Source organism: Engystomops pustulosus, chromosome 2 (assembly GCF_040894005.1).
Source record: "Engystomops pustulosus chromosome 2, aEngPut4.maternal, whole genome shotgun sequence".
NCBI classification, from domain to species: Eukaryota; Metazoa; Chordata; class Amphibia; order Anura; family Leptodactylidae; genus Engystomops; species Engystomops pustulosus.
Window position 1 is genome coordinate 148,812,887 of NC_092412.1, and position 22,212 is coordinate 148,835,098.

The 22,212-nt window shown below is 41.1% G+C and overlaps 1 protein-coding gene across 2 annotated transcripts in view; it reads right to left on the minus strand.

Moving 5' to 3' along the window:
* The window catches only part of LOC140118659 (protein argonaute-4), a 57,738-nt gene that overhangs the window by 11,755 nt on the left and 23,771 nt on the right, over positions 1-22,212 (minus strand). For both annotated transcript variants that reach the window (XM_072136836.1, XM_072136835.1), the window contains exons 2-12: positions 17,518-17,686; positions 17,307-17,427; positions 17,027-17,208; positions 15,079-15,215; positions 14,326-14,460; positions 14,153-14,240; positions 11,097-11,244; positions 10,850-10,969; positions 9,672-9,800; positions 6,389-6,522; positions 5,650-5,834 (exon numbers count right to left, since the gene is read on the minus strand). In XM_072136836.1, the coding sequence (XP_071992937.1) occupies positions 5,650-5,834; positions 6,389-6,522; positions 9,672-9,800; positions 10,850-10,969; positions 11,097-11,244; positions 14,153-14,240; positions 14,326-14,460; positions 15,079-15,215; positions 17,027-17,208; positions 17,307-17,427; positions 17,518-17,686 (1,548 nt within the window). The remainder of the gene's footprint in view (positions 1-5,649; positions 5,835-6,388; positions 6,523-9,671; positions 9,801-10,849; positions 10,970-11,096; positions 11,245-14,152; positions 14,241-14,325; positions 14,461-15,078; positions 15,216-17,026; positions 17,209-17,306; positions 17,428-17,517; positions 17,687-22,212) is intronic.

The window sequence follows — 22,212 nt, forward strand, 5'->3', positions numbered from 1 at the left end:
TTGTTTTGTTCCCCCTATACTTCCGACTTTCAGGAATCTCTTCTGAAAGTGGTGTACATATACTGTATGTGTTATTTTGAATAAAGTGGAAATTTTTTACATTTGCAGGTTCTTTGGTCTCACCAAGTCTTTAAGTTTATTCACTGCACCCATTGTGATTCAAGTCCCGGCTGGTTCTGCCAGGCACCTGCTCTACACACTATGGACGGCCAGGACTTATCGTAACAGGGGGAGCGAGTAAATTAAAGACAATTGGGCAGATTTATCAAGCTTTCTGAAAGTCAGAATATTTGTAGTTGCCCATGGCAACCAATCACAGCTCCCCTTTAAAATATTCATGAGCACTGGTAAAGTGAAAGCTGAGCTGTGATTGGTTGCCATGGGCAACTAGAAATATTCTGACTCAGACAGCTTGATAAATCTGCCCAAATGTGTTTCAGTGACTTACCAAGAGCGCCCTAGGCTAATTAGTACAATTTTTATGAACTATATTTCCACAATAACAGCACAAAGCATTATAATAAAAGAAGTCCGGAGTAATAACGTTCAAGAACTTCCTTAGTAGGACATGTCTACCATCAAGTTAAAAAGTCTCACATGCTACGGGAAAAAAAAGTAAAAAAAAAAAAAAATATATAATATACATATACACATATATACATATACACATACATACATATACACATACATACATATACACATATATATATATATACATATATACACATATATACATATATACACATATATACATATATACACATATATACATATATACACACATATATACACACATACACATATATATACACATACATATATACACATATATACATATATACACATACATATATATACATATATATATATATATATATATACACACACACATACACCCAGGGCAACACTAAGGCTGCGTTTACATGATGTTTTGTGTCATACGCTGTAAGGACACGTCAGGAGGATCGTGACTTATGGCACTGTATGCCTGAATGTGGGGAGGGAGGAGTGTACATCGCCAGCAGCCTACAAACAGGGTATTCCTCCAGTGATGTCACTATCCTAACATGGTTCCTCCCTCCTGCCGTGTGAGGAGAGATGCAATACGCTGCATCCATTCCCCATAACCATGAATTGCCTCCTACGTCACTCAACCAGAGGCTGCAGGATGAAAAGACGTAGCTTGCTACATTTTTCCATCCTGATTTTTTTTCTGGTGGACAGAACAGTTAGTTGCCAGACGGAGGAATCAATGTATACGTTTAGCTTAGACAGAAAACACAAAGTGAACCGAGCCTTATACTAGTCACAAGACCACTGTCATTGGTGATTAACCCTTAACAGGGTTTCACGGGCCGGGCACTCTCCATAGCCCGTAAGTTTTTGCTGCATATTGCAGCAAACACTTATCAGTAACTTGCCAGTAACACCCACAATCTGTGCTATCCCGCCACCATCTTGGTTTAAGATTGTCGCTTCCCGTGACATCACTGGGAGGCGGCGATCAGTTGCCATGACAGCCTCAGGTCTTCCGGGGCTGTCTCAATTTCCATTTTGTAATGAATGCGATGGAAAATCCCCATATACTGCCATGCTAGTATGGCAGTATGTGGTAGGATTGATAAGACAACCTAGGGTTCTGAAAAATAGTAAAAAAGTAAATAAATTAAAAAACCTAAAATTTCAAACCCTCCTTTTCCTAGAAGTCATAAATAGAAACAAACAGTAAAAAAAAAAAAAAAATAAATTAGGTATTCCCGCGTCAATATCAAAATATAATAACATTTTTTCACTGCGTTTAACCCCATAACGGAATATAGCGCCCGAAGTCGAAAATTGTACTTTTTGCCATTTTGAAAAACAAAAAATTCTATAAAAAGTGATCAAAAGGTTGTACAGTCATAAAAAATAATAGCATTGAAAACGTCATCAAAAGTCGCAAAAATGACACCACCCACATCTCCATGAACCATAGTATGAAAAAATTATTAGTGCCAGAAGATGGCAAAATAAATAAATATTGGTACAGAAGGATTTTTGTAAATGTATGACAAAATTATAAAACCTATACAAATTTGGTATCCCCATGATTGCATCGACCCAAAGAATAAAGCAGCGTGTCATTTGGGGCGCACACTGAAAACGGCACTTATAACTCTTATTTTTACATGTAAAGAGCTGTGTGTCAGCTTGTTTTTTGTGTAACAAATTGCACTTCATATTAACAGTATTTAATATTCCATGCCGTGTACTGGGGAAAAAAAAAAAATTAAATGCAGTGAAAATGGTGAAAAAAAAACGCATTTCCAACATTTTTTTGTGGGCTTGGATTTTACAGCTTTCACTGTGCTCCCCAAATTACATGTTTACTTTGTTCTTTGGGTCTGTGCAATCAGGGATAACAAATTTATATACCGTATATTCCGGCGTATAAGACGACCCCCCTACTTTCCTGTTTAAAATATAGAGTTTAAGATATATTCGCCGTATAAGACTACCCCTTTTCCAACGCATACAAAACACCAGTAAAAATTTTTAAAAAAACAGATTTGAATTTAACATGGTCCTTTTTTTAATGTAAATTCTTATGACATGCAGGTATATAGCAGGAAAACTGTTGCTCATAAACATAAGCCATACAACAACAACATTACCATTACAGCACAGCCCCCAGTAGTATACAGCACAGCATAAAAAATAAAAAAAAAATAAAAAAAAAATAAAAAAAAAAAACTTATATACTCGCCCTCCGGTGGCCTTGATGTCCGCGCGGCTCGTCTTCAGTGTTCCGCGCCGTCTTCTTTCTTCTGCCGGGCGCCGCCATTGATCTTCCCCGGCAGGCGCCTAGTATGACGCGCCGCTGCTGACGTCATACTAGGCGCCGCCCCGGGGAAAGGCATAGCGGTGCCCAGCAGAAGAAAGAAGACGGCGCGGAAGACTGAAGACGAGCCGCGCGGACATCGGGGGCCAACGGAGGGAGAGTATGCGCCCCGATGTCTTTTTCAGGCTGCCGGCAGCCATCGCTGTGCAAACACCCGCGATCGGTGCTAGCACCGATTGCGGGTGTTACCGGTAAGCCTTTGCTGCAATATGCAGCAAAGACTTACCGGCTATGGAGAGGGCTCAGCCAGTGAGCCCTCTCCATGCACCGGGACCCGACCGCCGGCGTATAAGACGACCCCAGAGAAGACAGAAGATTTTTCTGTCTTCAAAAGTCGTCTTATATGCCGGTATATACGGTAGCTTTTAGAATGGTTTCTTACATTTACATAAGTGTACGGAGTTGTGGGTGATGTCATTTTTGCTACTTTTGATGACGTTTTTAATGCTACTATTTTTAGGACTGTACAATCTTTTGATCACTTATTTAATATTTTTTGAAATGGTAAAAAAGTGCCATTTTTGAATTTGGCCACTATTTTCTGTTACGGGGTTAACTGCAGTGAAAAACCATTATTATATTTTGATCGGGCATCTTCAGACAAGGCAATACCTAATGTGTATAATTTTTACCGTTTTCTATTTACCGTATATACTTGAGTATAAGCCGACCCGAGTATAAGCCGAGACCCCTAATTTTACCACCAAAAACTGGGAAAAACTACTGACTCGAGTATAAGCAGAGGGTGGGAAATGCATTGGTCAACCCCCCTCCCGGTAGTATAAAGCCTGCCCGCCCCCCGGTAGTATACAGCCTGCCCGCCCCCCGGTAGTATACAGCCTGCTCCCACGGCCCTTAAAAAAATAAACTTAAATACTCACCCTCCGATGTCAGCGCGGCTTACCAATGTCCCCGATGTCAGTGCATCCTGTCTTCTTTCTTCTCCGCGGCTCCTCTTCACTCTTCCGGCATGGACGCGGCCATGTTTTCTTCTAGCAGGCGCATACTATGACGCGGCTGCTGCTGACGTCATAGTATGCGCGGCCACGAAGAAAACGTGGCCGCGCATACTGTGACGTCAGCAGCGGCCGCGTAAGCCGTGCCGACATCGGAGGGAGAGTATTTAAGTTTATTTTTTTAAGTGGGTAATTTTTTTTTTGGTAAGACTCGTGTATAAGCCGAGGGGACATTTTTCTGCACATTTTTTGTGCTGAAAAACTCGGCTTATACACGAGTATATACGGTATATGACTTCTATGGAAGGGGGGGATTGATTTATTTATTTATTTTTTCTTTAGTTTTTCCAACTTTATTTTTACTATTTTTCAGACCCCCTAGGGCAGTGATGGCGAACCTTTTAGCCGCCAAGTGCCCAAGTGCATCCGAAAACCCCCCTTATTTTTTTCAAGGTGCCAACCAAACTAAAAAGCAGTAATTTATTGCTCCCTGTTCCTCAACAATGTTTGATCATATTGGCCTCCTGAGAACAAGATGGGAAATTTGCATCATTTTAGCTTCTTCCCAGTGTTCCTCTGTACACAGAGAATCGTGGGGCCAGTAGGAAATGCTCCAAAGATAATTAGGCCCTGTCTAATCATTCTCCTTCTTCCCACATTCCCAAATAGCAAAGTAAGTATCACTTTAATATATGGCTGAAAGCAGCATCTTTTAAGTTGCTTGGAAATGCAGGAAGATTCTTTGAGTCCTGTCTGGTGTGCTGGGGTGATGGCCCGGGTGCCCACAAAAAGGGCTCTGAGTGCCACCTCTGGCACCCGTGCCATAGGTTCGCCACCACTGCCCTAGGGTACTTTAACTCAAGGTTGTCTGATTGATCCTACCATATTCTGCCATTTTACAGTATGGCATTATATGGAGATTTTCCTCCTAATTTACGGTGTTACAATTTGAAAATCACACATTGTAATGAATGGGTGAAAACGAAAGCTCAAGGATTCGGAAGACCCAAGGCTGTCATGGCAACCGATTTCCAAACCCCCAATGACGTCACGGGGAGTGATGATCTTCACAAAGCATGGGCGACGCCATTTTTTTGATGAAGCCAGCAGCGATGGATGGGATTACACCCACGAACGGTGCTAGCATTGATCGCGGGTGTTACCAGAAAGTGTTTGCTGCAATATGCAGCAAAGACTTACTGGCTATGGAGATGACTCAACTTGTGAGCCCTCTTCATGCACCCGAACTGCGCCGTAGTTAAATACCATCACTATGAAGTGCAATTTGTTACAGAGAAAACAAGCCCTCACGTAGCTCTTTACGTGTAAAAATAAAAAAGCATTCGATTTTTGATGGCAATGAGTGAAAAATAGAAATGAAAAAACAAGGGCCAGGTTGTTAAGGGGTTAGAGAAAGTCCCAGTAATAAAGGCTTTAACTGTTATAAGTTACAACATGGACAACAAATGTTCAGTGTTGTCCAAATTCAAACTGGTAAACTCATCCAATTTAACTTCATAGTGAACAGCCTGTTCTGTGCCTTATCGTGACAGATCCAGAGAACATTGAAAGGCCAAAAGACAACTGTCAGGAGCTATAGAGGCCATCACTAAAGGGTTCAAATAAATCTTGTATATATAATTTAAAACTTTTTTTTTTTTTTACAGCGACTTACAACTTTATAGTTCTAACTTACTATTGAGCCAATGGAAGTTAAGCAGCAGATTGCAAGCCACTACTACCAAGTGCTACAGCCTCTTCTCCCCCCCCTTATAAATAGATTGTAAAATGACTAAGACTTTATTCACTTACCATATACTGGCGTCTTTCCAGGAAGGATAACCACAATAAGCTGGAGACCAACATATGTGAGTTTTAAATGTTTGAACATCGGCTCCACACTGTCCGCGCCCTGCGCGTATTTACAGAAGCATGGCTGACCCTGGATGGGCATCCCAGCATCTTTTGATATCTTTCTTAGCTGGTCTGTGAAGCTCCTGTTTAGAAAATATGTATTTGAATTGTATGTTCATTTCATGTTACAATTTTTACATTCAACAGTAGGTACTTCGCTTTTGAGTAGATTATCTGTTGAATCTCTGTGTAGGAACACGGAGGTAAGCCAGATAACGCGACACTATGTTGATCAAATTCGACAATTATTTTATTCCATTCAAATAAATACAATCCACTAAGTTTTGGTCAATTATTGACCTTCCTCAGAAAACTGACTGCTGGAGAGCAAATAAAAGGAGTGACAAGATAAAGAGATATAGGCCACTGTGTGGCTCTGTTTGGGTATACAGTGTAGTGGGTATCGCGGCAGCGGGTGGTACCCTACTTATGCACTAATTTCCCAAGCGGAGTGACGTGTATACAGATACAGTGGTAAGCTAAGCTGCTGGGGAAGTATTCACTGGCTGGCTCTAAAACTACTACTCCCTACCGTGCTGTGCTTGATTCACAAGTCTACAGCATAGATTATTATTACAGCCAGGCGTTGAGCTTTTCAGGGGACATCACTAATTTAATATTTATTTATCACACTCACTTTAACAAATCCTCTCTGCATTGTTTCTGAGGTGCAAAACAAGCAACGGCCCAAACTTTGATTTCAATGCCAGCATAGAACTGCTTCCCTCTCATGTCCCATACACCCTGGTTTGGAGTAGCCACAGTTTTGTTCTGAAAAAAAAGTTAAATGACAAAACAAGTTTGTAAATAGTGCAAGAAAGATTTTCCTCTCAAGCCTTGTAGAAAAAACAGATTTTAGAGGGGTTATAGGTCATATACATCGGACTGGTGGACATTGGACCCTCATTGAAGGTTGCTTCTAGTAGGCAAAGCTCTCAGACACAAAACCTTAAAGCAGATGGCCACTCTTACATATGTTGCACAAGTGCCTGATGATCAGTTAATGATCAGGCGATTCAGCATGATTCTTTTATTACATTTGTGAGCAATGAAGAATAGTTGGGGTTGCAGTAGCACGAGTATGACTCACACTTCCCCCACCCCCTCTCTGTGGGTTAGTGAAAAGATTGACACTGTGTGAGATGCCATGTGGTCGGTCTGGAACAATGAGAGGGAAATGTATATGTTTGCAGAGGGCAGCATGTTAAGAACAGAGAAAAGTTGACGAGGCAATGGTACATATACATGTACTTAAATAGCTAATGGAACAGATTTGAAAGAGGACCTGTCACCTAAATTTTCGGCACTAGGAGCTGCCTACTAAAGTAAGAAGCTCCTAGGGCTTGATCAAACGCTGCAGTGTTAGAAGGATAGCGTTACCAGAAACCCCAAACACTGCGGCGGGGTACAATGTAATCATTGAGGGGGGCGGTCTGAGGCGCTGCCTCTTCCCCGGACCGCTCCGCTCCCTCGGTAGGCCGGCAGTGACTGCCGCATGCTAGGCGTCTAGCCACACCCCATGCCCGCCCCCTCATGAATACGTCAGACAGCTTTGCGAGCTGTCCGACAATTACACTGTACCCTGCCGCAGTGTTTGATAGAGTTACCGGAGGTTTCCGGTAATGCTATCACTAAAGCTGCGGCGTTTGATCAAGCACTAGGAGCTTACTTTAGTAAGCAGCTCCTAGTGCAAAAAATTTAGGTGACAGGTCGTCTTTAAACAATTTATAGGAATCATAACCTATTATTATAGATCAAATGTTTCAAAACACAACTAAACTGCTGCAGGTTTAGATAAGGCAAGTTAGTAACAAGGAATTTCCCAGAGGTTTTTCCATTGGGTTTATAATAAGACTCCTATAGTTACTTCTGTTTCAAGGTACTGCTTTGCCTACTTTGCTGTGTGACACGGCACTGCCCTGAATGAATTGAGTGATGAATGCAAAGAAGAAACCAAGGTTCTGATAAACACTTGCATTCAGTATGCCAAGAAGCTGTATGAAAAGGTTCAACTCTCCAAACAGCCACAGCAAAATAAGTCGGTCATTCCAAGTCTGATTTTTAGAATATTGCAACTTTACAACAGAGCTCATCTAAGTTTTCAAAGAAAGTTGATCACTCATAAGAGAAAAGTGCAATAGAGGAAAGGATAGTACTGAGAATCTCCATGAGTAATTGTCTCAACACAGCAGCTGGAATTGCTCACCAGTTCATCGCTGAATAGGGCAAGGATCTGTCTCGTCATACAGTGTCTTTAGGTTTAAGAGCATTTGGACTTAAAGACCACTCTGCATTGATTAATCATTAGCAGAAAGAGCCAAACAGCTAGACTCCACTTTGATGAGTAGTATGTTGGGTGGAGAGAGGAGAAGTGGTCCTCAGTTCATATTTGTAATAAAAGCAAGTGTAATATATTTGGGTTTGATGGGAAACATAAGCCAACAAACTGAGGAAAGACTGAACCCAAACTGTGTGAAGGAACCAGAGAAAGGTTGGTGGAGAATTGTTATGGAGAAGTCCTATGAAAGTGGAAATGCTTTTTGCATCAGTAGATCGACCTTTAATTCAGCCATATCGCAGAGTTAAAGGGGTATTCTCATCTGGGCATTCACTTTCAATTTCATTAATCTGCCATATATAAACATTTCTTCAATTAGATGTTATTAAAAAAATGTTCCTGTGTGAAGATAATTTATCATAAATGTAGTCATATGATCCCTTAGAAACAAGACTGTGTCCTTAGTTACGGCCACGTCTGCTGGAGAGATTGCACAAAGAAACAAAAAGTTTCTGAATATTAAATGTCTGGGAGTTATTGCATGTCCTACAGCCGCCCTGTGGTAATAATCGCTGAATCCAGGTGGTCAGGCAGAGCTCATTAGCGCATGTCTGGCCAGCGCTGCCAGAGTGTGACGTGGTCGTATCCGGGGAAGCCATCTCATTTCTAAGGGACTACATGACTACATTTATGAGAAATTATCTTCACACAGGAACATTTTTTTTAAATAACATCCAATTGAAGAAATGTTTGCATATGGCAAATGAATTTAATTAAATGTGAATGCCCAGATGAGAATACCCCTTTAATGCAAGAGTATCAGAACCTTCAACACCAGGGTTCCTTCAACACAATAGGCTACAAATTTTCATGCAAGACAATGCCCCCTGTCTTACAAAAACAGGTAAAACAGTTCCTTGAAACAAACATTGAAACCATTAAATGGCCAGCCCTGAGTCCTGATCTAAACCCTATAAGAAAGTGGACCAAAATCACACCAAAGTAGCTTGAGAAACGAGAGATTTCCTGTGGCCACAGAGGTGCTGAAGTCATTCAAAGCAAAGGCCTGTACACTTCCAGATTGGTGACTGTTGTAACCTTCAGAAAATTTACAGTAGTTAAACTATTTCTGTGTGCTACAGTCTTTGCTGTTCTCTAATTCCGATCAGGTTTTTTTGCAAAATAAAAGGATATATATGTTGACATATTTTATTTAATTTGTAAAATACTGTTCAAGTGACCTGGTGTTCCCTTTACAAAAAATAAATTAAATAAATAAATAATCAAAACGTTGATCAATGGAGATTAAGATCTACCACCAGAAGGAAGTCTTGTAAACCAAGCAGACTAACATTGAAGTGCGTCTCCCCTTTGGCATGACCTTTTAGCTTCTTTCTTATGCACTAGCTGGAGCCCCTCAGGTTAATTTACTTAATTTTAAACCCTTTTTGTAAAAACCATGGCATAAGAAGCTAAAAGAAAAGCAGATACTAGCAGAGGGGGGACACATCTGCATGTAAGTGTGTTTTGTTTACAAGTTTTCATCCTGGTGGGAGATTTCCTTTAATTACTTTTATTTCTGCGTACTAGGTACCCAAGTATGGATGAAACTGGAACAGAAATTGTGAATGAAACCACTTACCCGGCCACCATACTGAAGCATGGGAGCTGGAAGCACCCTCCCGGTGAGCTCCGTCATTTCATTATGCACAACTATGCCAAATTCTTTCAGATATGGGTCCGGTCCACCCACCATGCTATTGCTCTTCACCTGCAGAAATAAAATTATATCTACATTACAATTTATATGGATGCACACACAAACACAAAAATAAATGAACCCAACAGCAGACTAAGAACAGTTTTAAACTCACCAGCACTGCTTCTACCACCCACTGCTCACAGAAACATTGCCAAAACATAACTGCATCAATTTTGTATTCTGACACTTTGTCCTAAAGGGTCCTGGTTCCAATTTTCTTTTTGCATTCCAGCAGGAAAGGTCCAAGATACAAGTTTTTAAGCACAAAAAAAAATGTGCTGAAAAACAAACTCTTCTTATACTCAAGTCAAGAGTGGCAGGTCCATGTGCACAGACCCATCGGTGACCTGAAGCAAGAAGAGGACCTGCCCGCAGCGTTGTAAAGATGATCACTTAGTTTTTATATAGTACATAGAGCTGGCAGGCTATATACTAAAAGAAGATGGCTGGCTATATACTACAGGGGCTGAAAGAGTATATACTGGGAGGCTGTGATCAATGTATTTCCCACCCTCGGCTTGTACTCGGTTTTCCTAGTTTTTAGTGCTAGAAAACACCTATAAATCATCCCATCCCATTAAGACCTTGTGTCAGGGTAACCCCAGAGAGATGTAGAAACGTCATATATGGACAGATGATGGTAGTTCCTGATGCAGTCTGTTGACAGCCCAACCATCAGCAGAACCTGTAAGTACTCTGGATTCTAAGTTGTATAAAGTCAAGAAATATACAACAGAAACATTACAATATAAAATAAAGTTATTGAAGCATAACTAAACTTTTTAACTATAATACAAAAAAAACAAAACCTAGCGGTGCAATAATTTTTATAAAAGGAGGATTGCAAACTTGAACCATCGACATTAAACTTTTTTTAATGTTAACATCTTTGTCAACTTTTTCCCTTAATTTAGTAAAGAATCTAACAATTTTACCAATAGAGACATGTTAAAAACTTTTCACCCATGAAGCAGCTTACATGCATGGCTACACAAGGCCCAGCTTGCCTACGGCTTCATCAGCAAAGTTCAAACTGTCCACTCCCTAGGAACACTCACCAGCCGGCTGATCTCTTCCTGTCTGTCAGGTGCAGACCTGGCTGTTGCTTTGATCATAGTGGAGGTCTGATTGTCAGTCAGCTTTTTGATGCATCTCTGTCCAGCCACAATGTTACAGACCTGCCGAAAATTAACCAAATCAGCGCGAGAATTTGTTTTATAAACAAGATGCACATTGATTTAAGGAAAAAAGGGAGAAAAATGTTAAATTCTTTCATGGTTTTCTATTTTCAATATACATACTTACCTCAAGGGGTAAATATGTGTGTTTCTGCTCCTGGCCCACTTGCAAACAAGGTAAATGGGGATATTTCAATTGCAAACTGTATTTCTGCTTGAAGTATTGGGCCACTGTACACTCCATTGCCTGGCCATTCTCTAACTGCAAGGGAAAACTACAAGAAAAAAAAATATATTAAATATTGTGTTAGACATTATGTGCAACCAAGTTAAACACATTTTAGTATATAGTATTATATTGGAAGAAACCCTTTTGTAATATATTTTGTAATTTTAAACTTTGTAGAAAGAAATTGAATGGCACTCACCAGAGCGCTGACATTTTGTTGTTAGCGGGAGGGAGGGGTGGAGTGCAGGACATCACACAAGCTAAACCACGACAGCTGTTTCAGTGTCTCGGCGCTTCAACTGGTCTGTTTACATGAAAAGGAAGTGACTATGCTTTAAGCTGGGTGGGTAGGTGCTCCGTTAGGAGTACCTTTCTATTGGTCTTTATTTTGTATCCTATTGGATAATGCTTGTGTCAATCACCAGCTTTCATTTACTAGATTGTGTACAACTGTTAACTAGTCCACTTTTGATGCTGTGTAGGGTGATGTCGCACGTTCAGTTTTTCATATGTCAGTTTTTTGATGCCAAAACCAGGAATGGAGTAAAAGTAGGAGGAGGAGCAGTACCTTTCAATTATTTGTCTCACCCATTATGATCCACACCCGTTTTTGTCTTCAAAAACTGCATCTGACAAACTGAATGTGTGACATCACCCATAGGTCAAAACTTACCTCCCGTCAAAGGCTGTGTAGGGTGGGTGAAACATTTGGGATCCGCCCATTTCTCCCAGTGGATCAGTAATGCGCACTAAGGCACTGCTCTCTCCACAGGAGGAAGGCGGATTCTGGATGTAAACACACCCCTTAGCATGGTGTGAGTTGTGACGTGCGCGATGCATTTTCCGAACGGACAGGGCGCGTTCATAACTAGATGCTAGCGCACAGGGGCCGGGCTCGGGCCAATCACATATGCTTTTCCCGAGAAACGCATATGCGCATGCCCAAGCCCCACCCCCTGTGCGCTAGCGTCGCATTGCGAATGCGACGCTAGTGGAACGTGTGAACGCGCCCACAATGTTTTAGTAGTAACAGATGCTTTTTAACCAACAAAGCCACCAATATATTAGATACGTCAGTGTACTTAAAAAGGTTGTGTGTAGCTCTGCAAGCTAATCTTGTTTCAGCACTCGCAGTGTGAACAGTGGAACACGGAATTGTGTTCACTTCTGAATGTTCCATATTCATTTTGTTGCAACATATTTACAGTAAACAGCTCATATTTTTTGGATCTGAATACTTTGGTATTTATGTCATTTTTTATTTTCAATATCATGTTCAGAAACTAAAGTATTCAGATCCAAATCCAAAAAAATACTTCCTGTAAATATGTTGAGACACAATGAATATGGAACGTTCGGAAGTGATGCGTTTTGCAATTCCGTGTTCCACTGTTCACACTGCGAGTGCTGAAACAAGATTAGCTCGCAGCGCTACACACAACCTTTCTAAGAACATTAACGTATCTAGTATATTGGTGGCTATTTATTGGTTAAAAAGTATCTAAATATTATTACTACTAAAACCGTGTCCGTTCGGAAGATGCATCGTACACGTCACACCTCACGCCTTGCTAAGGGGTGTGTTTACATCCAGAATCCGCCTTCCTCCTGTAGAGAGAGCGGTGCCTTAGTGCGCATGACTGATCCACTGGGAGAAATGGGCAGATCTCCGATGATTCACCCCCTCACAGCCTTTGATGGGAGGTAAGTTTTGACCTACACAGCATCAAAAGTGGACTAGTTAACACAGTTGTACACAATCTAGTAAATGAAAGCTGGTGATTGACACAAGCATTATCCAATAGGATATAAAAGAATGACCAATAGAAAGGTACTCCTAACGGAGCACCTACCCACCCACCTTAAAGCATAGTCACTTCCTTTTTATGCAAACAGACCAGATGAAGCGCTGAGAGCGTGAAACAGCTGTCGTGGTTTTGCTTGCCTGCCCGCTAACAACAAAATAACAGAGCTCTGGTGAGTGCCACTCAATTTATTTCTATAAAGTTTGGATTTTATGGACTCTACACACAAAGAATAGAGCACCATCATTGGGTCACCGGTACTGTATCAGTATTAGATGTTATTTTGTCACATGCTTATAGCATTGTGTAACTTCTGCACATTTAACAAAGGAGCAGTAGGCACTTGGCCCACTCTTTTACACAAATATGTTTTGTAAATTGTATTAGAAAACTGCCCTCCCTTCCTCCTCCCAAAGTTCCTCCTCCACAACACACTGAGGTACTTCTGTATTTCAGTATGTATATTGTGCGCTGGCTCCCATGGCTACCTATGGCATGAGGCTGTTGTATCACTAAAACACTGTAAACAGAGAAAAGCCTAGAAAAGATGGCAGCCTTCCCAATAAACTTGGGCAAAAAAAACCCCCACAGAAAATAGGTTGAGATATGAAAGAATTGTTTGATTATGTAATAGGCCATATAAAAGATTATGCTAAATTTATAGTTACATGGTTCATGTTCCTTAAGGCCTCACACACAGTACTAAATATGGGGGCCATTATCTAGCCACACAAAATCGGGGCTAGCTCACTACCCCAATAAAAGTCTACAACGCACGGTCCGGGACACCAACTCACAACACCCACCAGTCTCAACCCTGCCAAAACTTTCCGATTCAAGGCCTTTTTCGGCACATGGCCCAGTGTAGGAGTCCTTAATCTGTATTCATTGTATTATTATTATTATTTTTTATTTTTTTTAACTAGTGGTCATGAAGACTGTAGGACTTTTGATAAGAAGAGGAGATGCTTATCACAATTACATTACGATTCATTAGAACACAGACTGGAAGTTTCCATTATTATTACATAAATAAATCTAATTCTACATACAAACTCCTATATATGTTTCTTTCAATTTGACTTCAACACCATAGTTAATTCTATTGGCAATGTGTTTAGTGGAAAGTATATATACAAAAAGCCTTACGTCTGATGACTTGCTGGTCTCCTGGTAACATTACAGACCCTGTATTTCCTCTTCATCTGACCGCAATGTGTAACTTCCACTTTTAGACCTAAAGAGCAGGCATTCAACATTAAAACACTAACTACAGATATAAATGAGAAGGAAAGGGAGGAGCAAAAAAATATGCAATTGACCTCTTATTTCTTTGGTGAATTTCACACGCTGGGAGTCTGTCAGAGGTTTGGTTTGCTCATTGATGTTCTGAACATCAAGGACTTCACACATGAATTCGATGACTGGCTGAGCACGATAAAAAGCAGTTGCAGAAACTAAAAAATAGAAATAGGTCTAGGTTTTAAAATTAATGAATGACACCTGACATCAAATGCAAATATTAACACACCACAGTTTTTCCAGCTACCGTTCAGAAATCTAAACTCTGAACAAGAAGTAGCTTCACCCTGCTCAACAGGAGGATAATTCACAAATATAGATAATTAAAGGACATCTATCATCAGTTAACTGAGAAGTCCATGAGGAAAAATGCAAAAATTAAAGCCACATATTTTAAGTATGAAAGTCATCTTGTCCGCAGATGTTCACACATTGCGTTTTAAAGCTTAAGTTGTAATGTAATAAGGCAAATTACCTCTCCTCAGATGTTGTAATGTGCTTCAAAATGCAACATGTGAATGCGCCCTGAGGCTGTGGTCACACATTGCGCTAGCGTTGCATTTAGCATTAGCATCACACATCCCCCCGCCCCAATATGCACCGGCCCCCTTTACAGTAAGGTTTTAAGCCAGGTATACATGTCAGCATTTGCTCACACACAAGTCACACCAAAGTGGCAGGAAGCCGCCTAGTTATAAGATAAGTTCACACCTGTATTTGGCAGGTTCTGTTGCACTTTAAGGTGCAGTGAAAGCCAAGCATTGCCTACTAACCGTCAATATTAAGCATCATGTTCCACATCGCAGGGCGCACAGACTGGTGAAAACCAAACCAAACTTCACGACCCCCACCAAGTGGATGATAGTAACCTTCAGGGGGTGAAAAGAATGAACGCCCAACAGGGGTATACCTGCGGTGAATTATAAAAAAAAAAAAATTAAAGTGACATACTAATCAGATTAAATAGAAGTATTACAACCTTAAGATTAATTCTTAAAGAGAACCTGTCACCACATTTACACAAAGAAAGCTAGTGATCGTTAAAGGGGGTTATCCAAATTTACTAATAATTTAGGGTCTGACTGGGGCGGGCTATTTAAAAATAATAAATGTGTACTTTCCTCCTCCGGCGCGGGATCCGGGGGCGCGGGACATCAGCAGTGCCAGAGGAGGTAATTACATGATTATTTTTAAATGGCCCGCCCCAGCTTGGCCCTAAATAATTAGTAAACTCTGATAACCCCTTTAATAGTGCTCTGATGGAACCTGACACTTAGCAAAAAAAAAAAGTTTCCCTTACATCCCTAACTTTATCTTATATTACCTGGAATCAGAGGGGGTGTAAACTGCTCGGTCGGCCACTGCCATTTACTCCTACCCATGTTCAATGCCTCTTCTCAGAAAGTCATGTGACCAGGGTGATATCATCTAATGTTCTTTACCCAGTTGCATACATGAGATGGTTGTTGCAAATGTATCTGATAGTATGAAATCAGAGCATGCTTCCATGGACTTCTACTTCTCACCATCCTCCATAGAAGCAAGCTGTGATTTAATGTGATCAAATACATACATGGTGGTAGAGGTTGCAAGTGTAACATGAACTAAGGTGACATGATATTAAAAGGGTATTCCCATCTGGGCATTTACATTTAATTCTCTTGCCCCATGTAAAAATTTCTTCAATTGGATGTTATTAAAAAAAAATGTTCCTGTGTGAAGACAATTTCTCATAAAATGTTGTCATGTTGTCCCTTAGAAACAAGATAGCTTCCTCAGTTACGACCACCTCGCATTTTGGAAGCAATGGCCAGACATGCGCTATCGAGTCCTGCCCGACCTCCTGGATTCAGTGATCATTACCACAGGATGGTTGTGGGACATGTAGTAACTCCTGGACATTTCATATACAAACACACTTTGTTTCTTTGTGCAATCTCTCCAGCAGAGGTGGCTGTATCCAAAGAGTCAGTCTTGTTTCTAAGGGACAATATTCACAAAATCTAATTGAAGAAATGTATATATATCGCATATTAATGAAACAAATGTGAATCCTGAGACGAGAATATCCCTTTAAGTGCTCAATGATGTAACAGAACTCTCAATGTTCCACACAGTAGCATGTCCTAGCAGTAAGACCGATCAATCAGAAACAAGGAGGCAGCGCAATACAAGTTAAAATATGCTATGCAGGAGAGTTGTATACAAGTCTACAAACTGATTTTTTTTTTTTTACTATTACAGCAATGGAAAGGAACCATTTAAGGATCAGGGCATTTTTAACTGTAGTAGTTTTAATAACGTATTTTGGGTTGGATGGGTTAAAGTACAACCGTAAATCTCAATTTGCCAAGCTTTCTGATTGCCATGGGAAATCGTATAGTACAGCTAGAGACAAAAGGAGGCTTGTTGAGATGGTCTGTAGAGCCTGTGATGTCACAAGCATGAGACGCATCACATACTTCAGGCTGGCCAATTACAAACATGCTGTCCTCTTCTGGCTTCAATGGGATGAGCTGATATCACAAACAGGAAGTGCCCAACCACATCAGAATTAGCTGAACCTGAAACTAAATTTATATATACACACCAGAATCTCAGGCTAGGAAGAAGCCAGCAGCATTAAACGGGTATCATTGGAATTGTTGGCACATCTGGAGAGAGCCTGTGATAACACTATTTTTGTCAGTAACTTTTAAGGTTATGCTTTAATTTAAATACCTCATTGATGGCAAGTGACGGGTGATGACATCAAGAGCTTGCACAGAGTCTTCAGGAACCTCACTCAAATGTCCAGCCAAAGCCTCCAAGAGAAGCTGCAGGCTCACAACTGAAACCCACTGAATAGTCACTTTAAAAGTCTGGTCTTTGCCCTCACCTGGAAGGGTCACTTCAAGATCAACCTATAGAGAGGAGTTAATAAATTATTTATAGTTCAGATGATGTGCACAGACATTCAGTAATGATTTAAGTAACAAAACTAAGAAACAAAACTAATCACCCTGTCTCTGCCAATAGGCAATGGATGCGCCGTGTACATATTTCTTTTTCCATCATATCCCGGCTGACGGTCTCCAAAAATCTGCATCTTAAAGTGACGGACCATTGTATCGACCACCTCCCTACATGTGGGCAGAATGGTTAGCTGTAGCACAAGAATTAAGGAGTGGCTGACAGAAGAATAAATCTAAGAATAAGTCTAAAGATATTACCTGTTCACTCTTCTCGGTCTTTTCTCAGGTTTAATGTCCACATCATAATGGTAGACATCAATTTTTGGTATCTGTACCTGGAAATGGTTGGCCAGGAGCCTAATTGGCTTTCCTAGGGTTCCCAAGCCAGGACGCCGCGGAGGCTGGAAGAGGTTGGTCGGTGGAGGACCTTGGAATAGAAGGTTATACTGAATTAGAATGCTAGTTATATAGAATGATAAATTACAAGTTCTGTTCTTTAATCTGTAAAGCACTACAAAATTTGCTGCTTCTATATAAATAAAGCTTTTTATTAGGAAACCTACTATGAGGAACTACCATCAAAAGTAGATCTGATGGTTCCTCCTGTCTACTTCATTTCTAATCTGTAATTTAACCCCTTAACGCAAAGACCCTTTTCCATTTACATTTTTTTACTCCCCACCTTCAAAAAATCTATAAATTATTTTTCCATGTAAAGAGCTGTGTGAGAGCTTGTTTTCTGTGTAACAAACTGCACTTCAGTGACCATTTAACAGTGAAAAAACCCCCATATTTGCGCAGTATTCTTGTGGGCTTGGATTTTACGGCTTTCACTGTGCGCCCCAAATGAAACTTCTACTTTATTCTTTGAGTCGGTGCCATCACGGGGATACCAAATTTGTAAAGGTTTTATGTTCTCACACATTTACAAAAATGAAAAACTCCTGTACAAAAAAATTCTTCATTTTGCCAGGGCCGGCTCCAGGTTTTAGTGGGCCCCTTTGCAGTTAACTCGCGTAACGGCATGGATTCATTATATACAGCCCAGCCCCCCCCCCCCTCCTCGCCCCTAATACATTACATGCAGCCCCCTCCTCGCCCCCAATACATTAAATGCCGCCCCCTCCTCGCCCCCAATACATTAAATGCAGCCCCCTCTTCAGATTTCACATTATGTGAAGCCACCTTCCCCACATGGATTATATACAGCCCTCCTCCTCCCCATTCATTACCAACAGCCCCTACACTAGCAAATGTGACCATTAAAAATAAAAGAATAATACTTACCTCAGTCTTCTGCTCAGGTCCGGAGCTCCCCCCTCTGTCTTTCTCCTTCCGGCAGCCTCACAGCGCTTCAGCCCACTGTCACAAGTGACCGTGACCGCGGAACTTGTGACCACGGCCATGCAGAGACAAAGCGCCCTGCAGCACACTGAGCGCCGCTTTACGGCGCCAGCACCCGGCATGGCCAGGCTGCTTGAGACGGGGTTTTGGCCACGAGTGGGCCCTCCCAGCAGCTGAGGCCCCGGCACTTGCCCGGGTTTGCCAGGTGCTGGCGCCGGCCCTGTCTGGCGCTAATAACATTTTAATACCTCAGTGTACGGAGCTGTGTGTGGGGTCATTGTTTACCACTTTTGATGACGTTTGCAATTATACTATTTTTAGGACTGTAGGGCCTTTTGATAACTTTCTATAGATTTTTTTTTTTTTAAATGGCAAGTGCTTGACAAAGATTTTTGGTGAATCGAAACGTTGCAGTTTTTTTTATGCCTGTGTGAATAAAGGTTCATCACCTTTTTCATTACATCGGACACTGTGGACTTTTCCTTTCTATAGTTAATATATTTTGATTGGACATTTTGGCACGTGGCGATACACAACATGATTTTTACATGTTTATGAATTCTAGGGAAAGGGGAATTTGAATTAGGTTTTTTATTTATTTTTTTACTTTTAAGATTTTCACTTTAGCCCAAGGTTGTCAGATTCATCATAAACTACTACTGTATGCCAGTATATAGGGATTTACCACATCATTCATTACAAGTTGCACATTGTAATGAAAATGTTAAAACCAGACAGCCCCATAAGACCAGAGGCTGTCATGGCAACCAATCCCCCCCCCCCCGATGACCTCACAGGGGGCAGCAACCAGGTTAAAGAGATGGCAGCGCCAAAGCTGCCAGGCGCCAGGATTTAAATGCCCCCAACAGCTTTGCCGGAAGCATTTACAGGGTTAACACCTGTAATTATTAGGGTTTAGGTTTATCTACACTTTTATTTAGCTTCTGAACAGTCTACTAGTATCTGACACACAGAAAAAGAGGAGAGTCATGAGATGGATGTTACACACTAACACTCGGCTGTGCTGCCTCACCTAATCAATAAGATGGTCAGCACTGCTATGCCCCAACTTCCTTCGTATAAAAAGCTTATCTTGTCTGTAGCTTGTACAGTCTCGGCACTCTGCTGCTTGTCCGCAGGAAGTGCCTGAGCTGGTCTTGCAATGCAGTGAGGGAGTGGCAGGAGGTAGAGAGAACTGCAGTGTGCAGACAAGAGAAGCTATTAGTGTTAAGATTCCAACCATAGCCAGGAGTTTACGGTCCAATCCAGGGACAATAAATTCCAACCTGTCAGTTCTGGTGTTTACAATTTATCTGTTGAAAGGCTGTATTTTGAATATCCTGAGTATATTTAAAGGAAACCTACCATATCAAATGGCAGGGGTAAGCTGTAAATACCGAGCACCAGCTCAGGGTGAGCTGGTGCCGGTGCTTACTTTCATTAGTGTTATTAACCACAGTATCACGGTTTTAACACTTTTTAAAGTTTATAGCAGAAGCTGCTTCGGTGCTGCGCGTGACCTTGCGCGCGCAACGTCTCCGGCATTTCCTATGTAGGCGCGCGCACGCAGCGCCGAAGCAGCTACAGCTATAAACTTTACAAAAAAGTGTTAAAACCGCAATACAGTGGTTAATAACACTAACGAAAGTAAGCACCGGCACCAGCTCACCCTGAGCTGGTGCTCAGTATTTACAGCTTACCCCTACCATTTGAAATGGTAGGTTTCCTTTAAGAATCTTGTCATCGTGGGAATACCCCTTTGATAAAATGTTGCATGAACAAAAATATTGAGACCCCATTTCCTGTGGGATTTACTCCAGCTGTAGGCATTAGAAACCAATAGCTTCTTATGTTTTTATTCCAATGCTTAGTAGAATTCTGTACGAGAGTCTGCTGCTGATAAATGATCCAATATCAATTTCATTTTCCCCGTAGTGTGAAATGGATTCTGGTAATTCCCATACACTATACTACAACAAAATTCAGATACAGGTTTCCACCCAGAAAACTGCATGTAACATATGTGAAAGTATGTGGGTTAATAAAGGTTTATTCACATGAATTTGTTCGGCAGTTAAAAAGAACCATCAACCTTTTAGATATCTTTATACATGTTCCACTCAAGCCTCTATCCATGGGTTTAAAGCCATCATTCTTTGAAAAAGAAAAAAAACAACAACTTTTATTGATGTCCTTTGTTCGAGTCATGCTGCAGTATACAGTCCAGCTAACCAGCTAAAGAGAATACCTGAGGAAAGTATGAGCGACAAGGTTGATTTTTTTTCACATAGCCAGTGTCCTCCCTGAGGACTGCTCCCCAGCAGTGTCAGCATCAGTGAGGAGGGCAGGGTAGCTTGACTTTATGGACACCAACAGGAGGAGGAGGGGGGGGGGGGGAGGGGGGGTGACAGGTTCTCCAAATTTGTCAAAGTTGCATGAATCTGTAAATGGCAGTAATCAGTTCAGAGAAATGTGCTTGCCAGGTTGTCTGCTTTGGAAAGATATGTAGATTTTACGGATGCACATTTAAAATTTAATTTCCATATTAAAAACTTATATAATTTCTTGGGGAGACAAAAACAAAACAAAAAAAAAAAAAAAAACACACACTTCTGGTTGACACCCATGGAATGACAAGAGACCTCCTCGTACAAGGGAAAAATATAGAAAGTAAAGTCTCCTGGAAAACAGAAGTGATGTCTCGTTGCCTGGGGTGTCAACTCAATCGATGAAGAGGGTCCCGTGATCTACTGGAACCTCTGGCCAGAAACAGGAATTTTTGAAGATATGGGCCTTGGCTTCTTGGGAGCTCTATACTATTAGCCACCTGTTCACATGAGTGTCCTTAACTTGGCTGCCTGCACAGACAAATCAGGAAGTCCTTCCCAATGCACTGCTTTAACCTATTTATAGACACGAGAATTGTCCCTCAAGTTAAAAAGTGCACAGTCTTGACGTAACCAAGTGGACCTAATGTTTCCCAGAAGAAGTCTGCACTTCATAATATAGAAACCAGTGAAGGTATTAATCATTCAGCACTGACCATGTGTGCACAAAACTTTGTTCTAGTAATTCAAGAAAAACGCTGGCTAATGTACTGTTTCCTAACTACAGTACTAGTTTATGCATAGACTGGCAAGTAGTCAGTCAGCAGCATAACATTATATTGTAAGGTTCCAGCCTCTAGACCTCAGCAACAAGTACTGAAGGAGACAATGCACCTCCAGCAATTGAAATCTGGTGCTTTAGTCTCTTATGCATGAAACATTCCAAGCCAAGATATGTCATGATGTGGACTCTGCATACATTTAGGATGCAACTTTTATCATTCAAAGCCACTATGAAGAAAAATGACGTTCTTCATTCCCAAAAAGGTGGAAAGTGAAAATAAAGGAAGCACACTGTATAATGAATGTAGTGTCCTCATCAGCCTGTAATGCAGATGCAGCCTATACAGGAACACCATGAACTGCAGACCCCTGCAATCTTAATTTAATCCTATATCCTAAATTTCAAAGCTGGAAACATTTTTTTATCCACCGATTGACAATTGTCCACCTTCTAGCAACCAATTTATTATGTCTGAGGGAAGCAGTGACAAGCCGGCTG